Raw genomic sequence first — 12,315 nt, 5'->3', positions numbered from 1 at the left:
CGGCCCACAAGCCGCCTCCTTCGCCGCTCCGCGGCAGCCGGGCGGGCCGCAGCCAGCGGGCCAGCAGCCCCGCACCAAGGGCCGGGCCCCTCGGGCGCGGCCCGGGGGCGCCAGAGGCTCAGGGGGCTGCCGGCGCCCCGCGCGGGCCCGGCCCGGCCCGGCCCACGCGGGAGGCCGCCCCCAGCCGGGCGCTGCCGAGCCGAGCCGAGCCGAGCCGAGCCGAGCCGGGGCCGCCCCGCGGGAGGGCGGGTGAGCGGCGGGGCGGGGCGGGGCGGGGCGGGGCTGACCCGCGGAGGCTGTCACGTGGAGCACATGAAAGGGGAGCGGCGGGGCGGGGCTAACCCGCGGAGGCTGTCACGTGGAGCACATGAAAGGGGAGCGCGGGCCGGGGCGGGGCGTAGCGCGGCGGGGCGGGGCTAACTCCGCGGTGTCCGTCACGTGGAGCACATAAAAGGGGAGCGGCGAGGCGGGGCGTAGCGCGGTGGGGCGGGGCTAGGCCGGTGGTGGCCGTCACGTGGAGCACATGAAAGCGGAGTGGTAGGGTGGGGGGGGCTAACCCCATGGTGGCTGTCACGTGGAGCACATGAAAGGGGAGCGGCAGGGTGGGGCGGGGCGCAGCTGGGCGGGGCGGGGTAACCCCGCGGCGGCCGTCACGTGGTGCACATGAAAGGGGAGCGGCGGGGCGGGGCGGGGCTAACCCCGCGCGGCCGTCACGTGGTGCACATGAAAGGGGAGCGCGGGCCAGGGCGGGGCGTAGCGCGGAGAGGCGGGGCGGGGCTAACCCCGCGGCGGCCGTCACGTGGTGCACATGAAAGGGGAGCGCGGGCCAGGGCGGGGCGTAGCGCGGAGAGGCGGGGCGGGGCTAACCCCGCGGCGGCCGTCACGTGGTGCACATGAAAGGGGAGCGCGGGCCAGGGCGGGGCGTGGCGCGGAGAGGCGGGGCGGGGCTAACCCCGCGGCGGCCGTCACGTGGAGCACATGAAAGGGGAGCGCGGGCCAGGGCGGGGCGTGGCGCGGAGAGGCGGGGCGGGGCTAACCCCGCGGCGGCCGTCACGTGGAGCACATGAAAGGGGAGCGCGGGCCAGGGCGGGGCGTGGCGCGGAGAGGCGGGGCGGGGCTAACCCCGCGGCGGCCGTCACGTGGAGCACATGAAAGGGGAGCGGCGCGGCGGGGCGGGGCGGCGCCGCGGCGAGGGACGGGAGCGCGGGCGGCGGCTGCCATGGGGCTCTGAGGCGCGGCGGTGCCCGGCCCCGGAGCTGGAGCCGCTGGGGAGCGATGCGCGGCGGCGGCGGGGCGCCGCTCCCCCCCGCCGCGCGATGAGGGGCCGCGGGGCCGGCGCGGGGCCGGCCGTGCCGCCGCCGCTGGTGCTGCTGGGGCTGCTGCTGGCCGCGGCGCCGGGCGCGGCGCTGGGCAAGGAGACGGCGTTCGTGGAGGTGGTGCTCTTCGAGTCCAGCCCCAGCGGCGACTACACCACCTACACCACGGGGCTGCAGGGCCGCTTCTCCCGCGCGGGGGCCACGCTGAGCGCCGAGGGCGAGATCGTGCAGGTGAGCGCCGGCCGCAGCGCCCGCCAAGATGGCTCCGCGGCGCGGGCGCGGGCACCTGGCGGCACAAAGCGGCCCGCGCCGCCGCCCCACGTGCGCCCCGGGGGCGGGGGGGGGGTGGGGAGCGCCGCGCCGCCCCGCGCGCACAAAGGCCCCGCGCCGGCCCGCCCGGCCGCCCCTGGCCGCCCCTGGCCGCCTGACAGCCGCGCGTGCCCGCCGGGTCCCGCGGCTCCCGCGCCCCGGGGCCGCAGCCCGTGCGAGACCCGCCGGGAACGCGGCGGCTCCGGATCGCGCTTGGCCTCGCCCCGGCTTCCCGGGCCCCCCGCGCCAGCGGACCTGCCGCTCCCGCCCCGGCGGCTGGTCACAAGCGCCCTCACGGCGGAAAGCCCCGCGTTGCCGGTGCTGCCCTCCCGGCCGCGGAGAGGGCGTCCCGTTCGCCGGGCGCAGCCGCGCTCTGCTGCCGCAGCTCCCGAAGCGCTTATCTGGCTCCTTTGTAGTCACTCGTCATTGCGGACTTTCTTCCCCTTTGGCCAAGTAAAGAAAAACGATGTGAATGGTGCTTTAACAAGTCTGATTGTTAAGCAATTGCCAGTAGTAGTCCTTATTTCTCATTAACAGCTGTGGAGCTTGTTTGCTCGAGTTCTGTGTGTGGGTATATACATATATAATGTAGGTGTATTAAAAAAACAAGCAGTGAGGTAAAACTCTAAAAGCGGTTATATGACTGTCAGTAACTGTTTTTCTGCTCCTGTACACGCAAGAATGCTGCTGCCTTTCTCGTGCTTTTTGTTTTAAAAGTGTGTCCCAGGGAGAACTTCTTACAAAAGCTTCCGTGTAGGCAGAAGAGTTGTGAGGACAAGTTGCTGATAAGGGTTTTTATTTATTTCTCCAGAGAAAGGAGGGGTGGAGCAATTAATTTATATTTTTGATGTTTTTAAAAAAGAGGGTGTTAGTAGGGGCTGAAACAGGCATTGACATCTTATAACCTTTTGGTACGTTATCAAACTACGTGTAAGATTCAACACTATAAATCTTGGGGGAAAACAAGAGACTCTGAAGGTTCATTTTGTCAGGTGCTAGTGTTAAGAATAGAACAGAGGCCATTTGCTGATAATGTGCTTTTCTTGTGATTTTAAGTGAAAGTGGATGAAAAAATGAACTCTTTTTTTAAGACTCAGATTTGCTATGTGAGAACTTGAAGTAAATGTATTAGTTGAAGTTTTGTAGGCCTTTCACTTATAACATCAACCATCTGTGTCCTCAAAATAGGAAAGATTATAGTGAAAGCCAAATCATGTGGCAAACCTTTTGCAGGTTTATTTATCTCTCAGAACTGTTTTGCTTGTGAACTTGTGCATATGCTGGATAATATCCTCAGTTTATGCTTGAATGGGCTATTTTCTTTCCTAAGCCACGGAGCATTATATTTTTTTCAGAGTAAAATATGGCAGGCATCGCTCCAAAACAGCTAGATTGAATACTAGCAGTCACACCTTCACCATTGACACTTTAGATTACATATCGGATATCTTGTCTGAATGGTGCTTCCTTCATCTCCTCCTGAAAATGACTTTGTTAGAGCCTAAATTTATAAACACTTTCACAATGTCGTCTTGTCTCTATTTTTGACATAAGCCCTATGTTTATGAAAAAACTTCATATGAATCTGCCATTTGGGATCATTATTTCAAGCTCATGTTGAGATTTAGAAACGCATCATGTGGCTAATGATACTGAAAACCTGTTTAACGTTAGCTGGTAGTACATCAGTCAGGTGAGAAAGCTGCTCTTAGCCCCAGCCATCTTGTCAGTGTACACAGCTCCCTAGAAATTACAGTGCATTTTTCATTAAAGTGAAATATCAGAAATTCTTGAAAATTGGGTGCACATTAAAGAATGAATCAAAGTGTGGTTTTTTGAGGCTACGCGAAGACTTGCTTTTGTGTAATAGCATCAGTTACTCATTGGTCTTGAAAGTCTCTGGAAAAACTTAAATGATGCACTTTTAGCCTTTGATTGGTCATATGTTCACTCTTAAACTGGCTGTTGGTCAGATTCCTATCCAGTAGTGGTATGCTGTTATATCGTTTATCATGTTATTGTGACCAAGTCTTAGGGTTAGGTGCCTACCAGAGTAACTCTTCAGAAAGCTGAAACGTTCACGTGCCGCCTTTCATGTGGCCGCAGTATGTATTCAACAAGCTCAGCCTAGGTTGCTGTGTCAGCTGGTCCTTAAATCACTCGAAGGTCTAACTGCCACAGAACATCCCAGCATGCCTGTACACCGTGGTGTTTTGGGGGGCAATATCCTGGCATTAGTATGGTTGAGACTGTAAATTGAGAATTTCTGATTAAAGAGTCATTGTGAAAATAAGATTTTATGAAAAGCTCTAGAATGATAGTTTACTTTAAAACAAATTATGACCGTGAACAACTTGTGGTTGGGGCTTCTTGGGCCAAAGGCTCAGATATACTTCCGTGTCAGATTGTATACTCCATGACCGCAGACGTACGCTGCAACGATAATAAGCATCACTGAGTTGATCAGCAGTGGCTCTTTTGCTCGAAGGAGGGTTACCCGTCTTAATTCTGTCTGCATTTGGCAAAACTGTTTCAGTTGCTGTTTCTGCTGATAGCTAAGGTGCAGTGCACTAACAGCTGTTTCTTGTAAAATTGTGGTGATGATTCTGGTCAGGTGAAGTGTGGGGAAAAGAGGATTGAACTTAATGTTGATTCTGGTCAGGTGAAGTGTGGGGAAAAGAGGATTGAACTTAATGTTGATTCTGGTCAGGTGAAGTGTGGGGAAAAGAGGATTGAACTTAGTGTCTGTTTTAGATTGTAATAAAAAACTGGCATGTCAAAAACTTTAAAGGAGGGTATGCATCCATAGTTGTTAATTCTCCAAGTCTTTATTTTGCTAGCCCTGCCTTAGATACACTGCTGAATACAGTTGTATTGAGAGGTTGCTTATATATATATATATTTTTATATATATTTTATTTTTTATTTTTTTTAACAGCATGGAGAAAAGGTTTAGGAATGTCAGTGTTTTCATCATGTGATACAAGTTTGTTTTTTGATTGATCTCTTTCTGTTTGGAAGGTCCAGCAGGAGAATAATGTACTTTATGTAGCCATCAAACATGAGTGAAATACATAGGTTAAGTAATACTCTCTAGTTGCATTTATCTTTTTTGTGCTCAAAAGGTAGAGTTTGGGGAGAACAAATGTAACTCGGAGCTTTAAGCTGGAGGAGGAAAACAAAGTGGGGCACTTCTCAACTCCTTGCACTCCAGTTCCTTGCAGTAGTGCCACTGCCCATCTTCCTCTAGCAGGAGGTGGAGAGGCTTTGAATTGTACCGCAAAACTGTGTTCGTGTTCCTTCCCTCCGCTTCCCTCCCACCCCTTTTTCACTTGAATAACTTTGAACGTTCCCTCTGTTTTCTCAAAAAGCAGAAATGGTTAAATGCTATAAACGCCTCGCAGGTAGGCTTCATACTTGGAAGTATTAAGAGTTTTCAGCAGGGTTGAAATCAGTGACTTGAAATAACTGTGCATACATATGGATGTTCGGCAGTGATCAGAGGAGGCTGAGTCAAGGCAATGTTTGTCCTTTGAGAATAGAGAGGGGGGAAAAATTCAACAATCAACAAGATGGTGACTCAAAGCCACAAATAATTCCACTTCCTTAATCTGAATGGCCTTCAGGCACTCAAGTCAAGCAAGAAGAAACTTAACCTGCCTGTTCACCTAAAAACCCAAAAATCTTGAGTCACCATCTTGTTGGAAGTTTTCTTTGTTAGTTATCCTGTTAGAATATGAAGACACCTGTGACTGCTTTTATGTTAGTTCCTGTACCTTAACTGTAAAGCTCTGGCTTACAGTAATGGTCCTGAAGACATCAGGGTAGTATGTTCTTCTGGTAAAACTCAATTTCTAGTATCAGCTCTGGGGCCTCTGGTTTGCAGTGTCGTCTTGTCCGTGGAGCGGAGCGTCTGGCGCTGAGCGCCTTGGGCCGCGGCAGCTCGTTCACAGCAGAGGCAGGGCTGACATGCCAGGGATGCCAGGAGCGGCGCGGGGGAAAGGCGGCTTGGGATTTACTGTGTCTATCGTGGCATGAAGACAGGAGGAGACCTGGTATGTGTATGGTCTGTATTACATGGGAAGCCGGACTAGGTTACAGATGTTATCCGCTCTGATCTTGGTCTTCGGCGTTAGGAACAGATATTCTGATCTGGCAAACATTGCGAGGCAAGTGAGAAAGCTCATCTTCGAGATGTCCCTTTCCAGCCACTGAATCCAAACGTTGCCATACAGCAGAACCTCTCCTCTGGACCTGCTTCTGACAGGACTGGATGGAGTCCCATCCCTGTCTGGAAGGCATGCCTAATGTTAACGAGCTGACCTTAACCTGTTAAGAAGGCTGTCATGAATAGAAGGGACTTTAATTGCTGCTGTTGTGTGTGGGGGTTTTTTTTGGTTTTTTTTTTTTTTTTTTTTTTAAAAGACCTCTGGGCTTCCATGGTTCTTGAGTTCTTGTTTCCTTTTCTTTTTTAAGAAAGATAAGATAGTGACAGCTCCTTTTTGGTTATAGCAGTATCAGATGTATATTTGTTGCTATTCAGTCAGAGCAGTGAGTAATTTCTGTAGTTGTTGATTTTTATTGGCTTGTGGATCAGAAACCTTGTCTAATCTAAGCTTCTATTTTTCTTTTATTTTCTTGTTCCCATTGTACTGAGACTTGAGTGTCCAGCTGAAAGGAGCAAGACTCTGCCATGCTACAGCATTGCTACATGTGTAGAAGAGCAAAACATGTTAAAATGTTTGAGCATTTTATTTCTTTAAAACCTAAGTTCAGGTTTTGAGGCCTGAACTGGTGGCTTCTATGAGTTGGCAGGCCTCATCATCCTTCTTGGGTACTGGAGTGATTTGAGAGGCGAATGAAAGATTAGAATTGCAGGTTGGTCCTTCTAACAGCAAGGTGCTCCGCTAGTTACTGCTGCGTGCCGTGCCTGATGTGAGCTCGACGGGTGCTCATCCCTTGGGGTTGCCTGGCCGCTGGCAGGGCTGGGGTCCGAGACCCTGTTGCTACTCTCCAGTCCTGCCTACTGTGAGAGGAAGGCAGCGTCCATGTGAGCAGTGCTGGTGGTTACGGGTCCTGGGTCTGCTTCGGGAGACGGCCAAGATGATAGAGGAATTGTAATTGCATTTAAAATGAGGCTTTTTGAGGTAAAGATGTACACAGTTAAGGCACCTAGACAGCCTTTACAGTGAATAATGCAACAGCAGTTTGCTGTTAAGAAAGGTATTGTAGTGTGCCTGATTCCAGATTAGTCTGGCTGTTTCCCTCCCCCTGTTTTCTGAAGTTTCAGTCAGTCTGTCAAGTGCAGCGGTACATGGGGAGAGCTGGAGATAGCTCATCAAAGTATTTGTGCGTCGGTTGTTCGTCCTCCTGCACAGTTGTGTCCTCGCTGTGGGCTGCAGCTATGCTGCAGCTACAGCATTGCTGCTTAGTGTGCAAGAGATTGGCTTTTCTCATCAGCTTCTTAGTGTACTACTGTAATTAAGGTTTTCTAATTAATTCTTCAATATTGTGATATCCAAGATGTCTCTTAGAATGGTGGTGAAAAGACTTGATAGCTCCTTCTGCGATAGCTGGCTGCTGCTGGGTCATGCCTGCTTACAGGTATTGTGCTCTGCTTTGAGGATCCTCTACCTATGATATCCTACACTTATGACATCCTACTAAGCTGTACTGCAGCACTGTGAGAGGAAGTAAGAGGGGAACCCTGGAGATCATGGTGAAAAGAGATGCTTGGCTGCTTAAACCTTCTGTGGGCACGTCACTGTCCCTCCTTCCGTTGGACAGTTTGATGTTGCCTTTGAAATATTTTGTATGGTAATGGAGAAAAACACCTAGTGAAAACAGTTAAAACTCTGATAATTTTGTTTTATATTAAGGACTGATAAACCATATTTACCTAGTTAAAAACTTTGAACTTTTAAGCTTTAGACTAGTGTATGTTAAGCCTTGGGGAATAAGGGTACCAATGAAAACTGTTTCGAAGTAAGTCTAAGGTGGTAATAAATGTTTCTAGCCATTACTACAGGGAGAAGGCAGTCCTAAAAGATAAGGTACCAAATTCAGACATGAACTGCTGATTTTGGACGAAGCTCCAATGTGCATAGTATTTGCTGACAGTTGTGGCAATACTAGAATGCTTTTCACCAGAGCCTCGTCAGCCCTTGTGGGTGAGACGGTCCCTGGAGGAGAAGGTAGGAGGCACGGTATAAGAGAATGAGGTAGAAGGTATCCAAGTATGGAGGAAAAGTTGCACTGGAAGGAGGAAAAAACAGTAATGTGACCTGTTTACAGGAATTAGAATAAAATAGTTAAAGTAAATAGAAGTGGAAAGCTTATGGCACTGTGTCTTGTACTTGGCCTCTAACCAGTACAATTTCTGTTCTCTGCTAAATAAAGGTGGGGAAGAAAGTGGGAAAACAGTTTGAGGAAGTTCAGGTAAGTTTTTCAGCATAGTGTGAGTCTAGTTCAAGCGCCACACAGACATTTAACATCTGTACTGTTGTTAACATCTGTACTGTTGAAATCCTTGCCCTTGTTGGCAGGGTGCTGACCACTTCCTCTTTCAGGTACTCAAATTGCTTGTTTGGGAGATGGAATTAAGAAAAATCCCAGAGAGGAGAGAGACTCAAATTGTTAAACATGGAGCCGTTTGGAGAGCCTTTTTCATTTATATGTGTTTATGTTGAGACTGGATCTACGCGAGTATGATGGTTTAGATGTAATTACAGCCTGCTTGGTGGTATTACCAAGTGCTCGTGGCTGGCCGTGCCCCATGGGTAGAGCTGGCACACGCTCTTCTGTGCACGCCACTGGTGGACGTGATTACGGGCCAGGGCAACTTTGCTTTAATTGCTTTGTCTAGCGAAGGACTTCTGAAATGGCTCCAGGTGAAGCATGAAGTCATGATTTGGTGTGGCATAACTTGGTAAGAAAGAAATGCAGGCAGCTTTGCTGCAAGCAGATCTTATAGGAAAGTCTTGAGTAGTCGTATAAAACCATTGATTAGCATACGTAGTAATTTTCTTTCAGTTTATATCATCTTGTGGTGTAGTGTGCATTTAAAAATGCTCCTTTTTTATTACAGTCTTCTAGACTTTGTTTTGGAATTTCAAAGTGAGGCCCTCCTGGCCTGAAATAGCTTTCATAAACATAGTTTTTCAAAGTGTGAATACTTTTGAGAGGCCAGCATCTTATTGGTTAAGGAAAGGTAAAATTTGGCAGCAGTAAATCTGCATAACTGGGTAAAAAAAGTCTCCCAGAATATACAGCAAGCGGTACATATGTCTGCATCAATACACTTAGAGTACATTAGAAGTGCTTAATTTAGGAAGTGTTAAATATTAGCTCAAACTCTCTCTCCTTCTGGGCATCTGCACTTCTGTATTCACATGTGGTCAGACCAGAGTTTGTGGTGCCTACGTATGAAAACAGAATGTGTGTTGAATGCTTGGCCTCGTTTCTCATGTTGCCTGACTTGAAGGGAGAACCCCTCACAGTAGAGGAGACTGGCAAAGGAAAGGAATTTCTGTTTTAAAGACATGCTTTGAAATTGTTACAACAGTGGCAGAAGAATCCCATAAAAATCAAAAAAAATGAAATTTTTTGCATTTTTCTTGACTGCTTGACACTTGAACCTGAGGTGAACAGAGAAGTGTGGTCTTTTTAGATACCCAGCAGAGACTATCAAAAATTGCACTTCATTGCAGTTACCCCATTCATGGAGCTATACTTACGTTAGGATTGAGTATTAGTTCTCGAGGTTTCTGGTGGCTTAGGGTGTCATCTTCAGTGATGAATTGCTTTTATTCATTTTTATCTTCTCTTCATGCTGCTTTAAAAGACTTTTGTTATTGCACTTGGCTTTAAGATGAAAAGCCAGTTTACAAAGGTTGATTAGGTGTCTGTTATGATCCAGACACAAGTACACCCTTAAATATGTGGCTTAATATACGCAAACTCTCTAGACTTCCCAGACCCACGTTACTCTGTGCATTAATGTAAGATGGCCAACAGCTTCGGAAAACGGCAAGAATCCTTAAGCTTTTTGTTGGTGGGTTTTTTTTGTTTTTTTTTTTTTTTTCCCACTTAAGCTGTTTTATCACCTTGTATCACTTTCAGTAGTAAAGCAAGCTGAAGAATCAGTAAGGAGGTGACTGGCCTGACAAGGTACTAAGGGGCATGTTTTAGAGACTGCAGTTGTGGTTTGAGTACAGCTGTTTAATTAGTTGTACAGGCATGCACAAGTACGTGCCTCCTACTGTGAATTTATTGCATGTGCTTAGTAAGCAACTTTTAAATGCTTCTGATTGTGGTGTTTGAAAAATTACTTTTAATCCAGGAAAGACCCTAGTTTGTGCCAAGATCTGGTTTCCTAATTTGAGCCTTTTGATGCTGGTCTGCTTAAAAAAAAAAAAAAAGAAAAAAAAAAAAAAAAAGAAAAAAAGGTGGATCAAGTGTGGGGGGGAAATCCTTTTCCTCCTCTATTTCTCACCTCCTCTCCCCTTCCCCCCCCCCCCCCCTTCCTAAACATAGAGGAGACTCTCACCAAACTTTTCAGTGAATTCCCCTTTGGAACTGAGTTTCCAGCCTTAAACAATCCACTTTGACAGATTAAGAAAAGTGCAGAGTTGGGGACTGTCTGTTTATTTTGGAATTGTGGAAAGTATTCTGTTCTACTTTGTACCCTGATGCATCGATTCTCCTGGAACTTGGTCTTCTCTGTGAATGAGCATCTCCCAGGCTGAGATTCTCTTTTGCAAAGAGTGCCCTTGAAGACTTACAGATTTTTTTTTTGTGGTGTAGGCTTCGCTAAATGGTGGCAGTCACAGTTGAGCCCTGATAGGTTTTACTTAATAATATCATCTGTATCTCATAGCTAAAACATATACATACATATATACACACATTCATGCATGTGAACGCACATGCACAGCGTGCCAGTTGTGCACACTGTTATCTGTCCCGGCTGCGCTCCAGGTCTGCCTCTCCATGCTGATTTTGGAGATACGGATGACACATTTGGTGTAGCTTTTGCTGCCTCCCTCTAGGCAGACGGGTTTCTCGGAAGAGTCTCTGATGCCTGCGGCGTGTGCAGTAACAGGAAGGTCTGTTGGTTCCCACCGCGGTGTTTTACTTTACAGGGGTCCAACATGCTGTCTCCGACCTGTCCGGTATTAATTCAGGGGCCCTTTGGAGCAGGTACCGTCTTGCCCCCTTTGAGGGTAAGGGGGAGCTGGCCGGCGCTGGGTGCCAAGGTGTCCGGCTCCTCGTGCGCCGGGTGCTGAGCCGGCCAGCCTCCGGGACGGCGTGCCGCGAGGCTGGGAGCGGAGCAGGGAGCCTGTGGAGCAGCGGCTGGGCAGAGCTGCCGCGCGCAGGACTCGGGGGAGCCAAGGGCTGGAGACCTCCTGGTGCTTGGAGGCAAGGTGCCCCCGATCTGTCTCTGGCACGGTTTTGCCTGTTTGAAAGATAGCATCTCTTGCATCCCGAAACTGTCTGAGGAAAAGACATTACAAAGTAGGTAATGCAGAAAATTGTCAAGGTATGATCTTATTTGTCTTTCATTACTTGAGAAAGCTGCACTGCCATAGCTCCTCCTCCCTCGCTGCATTTGTAACTTTTGGTGCTAGTCTTTAAGTTTTGGTACTCAGAATTTGCAGAGACTTTTTCATTAGTAGAAATGCAGGGTGGTTGTGGCAGATTGGAATAAATTTCTCAGTGTGCATTTTGTGTATATGTAGTTGCCACTGGGAGCTGAATCTCCCCAAATAACAGAAGTCAAAGTGGTCTGGTCTCCTTTCTTCTCCCCCTCTTATCTTCAGTCAGCTAATGGGAAAATGCAGAAGGCTTCTGAAATCTTTCAGACAGCTTGAGTATTAAACATAGGCCACTGATGTGTAATAGCCAGGCAATATGCCTGTATAAGTGTGTGCCTGTGTGTGTGATGCATGCAGTATGATTAATTTAAAGTTATACCAAGACTAATCCAACAAAATATCTCCGTTTCTGAAGTCTCTTTCAGTATTTGCATTGGGGGCTTGGATACCAGTGTCCCAGGAACCTAGAGACATGCCAACGGTGAAAATAATATGGGAAGAAACTACTGTCCTTGTCAGTAAAAGATCTGAAGAGCTGTGGTAGTATCCTGAAAGAGTTAAGCTCTAATTAGCTCACTCATAAGATATTTAATATCCTTATTAAACTCAACTGCTGGTTCACTTTTTTCTCCTCCTTATGGTGAATAAAATTTCTCAAGGAGCGGAGCCTCTGCCTCTCAGATCAGAGGCTCACATGTTGAAGCTGGTAGTGCTAGAGGCTAGTTCCTATCTGTGTGACAGCATTTTTAATTTAACAGGACCGGCTTTGATGTTCTCAAATATTTATAGGCAGCTTCAGATCACTCCAGTATGTATTCTTTTTAACTGGAGCAGAAGTTCCTCCTCACACAACAAACTTTCTTTCCTTCTGTTTACTCTTGGGTCCATTTTGGATTTGCTGTCATCTGAGTGGTTTTATGTTGCAAAAATACTGTTTCTGTGGGGGAGGAACCACTTGATTTCCCTTCTAGTTTCTGCAGCGTAGGGTTAGTCTGGCTAATAAATCTTAGCTCCTTGTTTGAGCCTCACTGAAGATACCTATATTGTAGAAGAGAGATCTAGTGAAATGGAATTTAACCAAAATGTAGCTATGG

At 48.3% G+C, this 12,315-nt stretch overlaps 1 protein-coding gene across 2 annotated transcripts in view; it reads left to right on the top strand.

Annotated features, from left to right (window-relative positions):
- Nucleotides 1-1,136: 1,136 nt before the first annotated feature.
- The window catches only part of ZNRF3 (zinc and ring finger 3), a 104,723-nt gene continuing 93,544 nt past the window's right edge, over nt 1,137-12,315 (top strand). For both annotated transcript variants that reach the window (XM_064521832.1, XM_064521833.1), the window contains exon 1: nt 1,137-1,547. In XM_064521832.1, the coding sequence (XP_064377902.1) occupies nt 1,149-1,547 (399 nt within the window). In that variant the 5' untranslated portion in view covers nt 1,137-1,148. The remainder of the gene's footprint in view (nt 1,548-12,315) is intronic.

Source organism: Dromaius novaehollandiae, chromosome 17, assembly GCF_036370855.1.
Source record: "Dromaius novaehollandiae isolate bDroNov1 chromosome 17, bDroNov1.hap1, whole genome shotgun sequence".
NCBI classification, from domain to species: domain Eukaryota; kingdom Metazoa; phylum Chordata; class Aves; order Casuariiformes; family Dromaiidae; genus Dromaius; species Dromaius novaehollandiae.
Note: the sequence above shows the minus strand (reverse complement) of the source record. Positions and strands in the feature narration are given on the sequence as shown.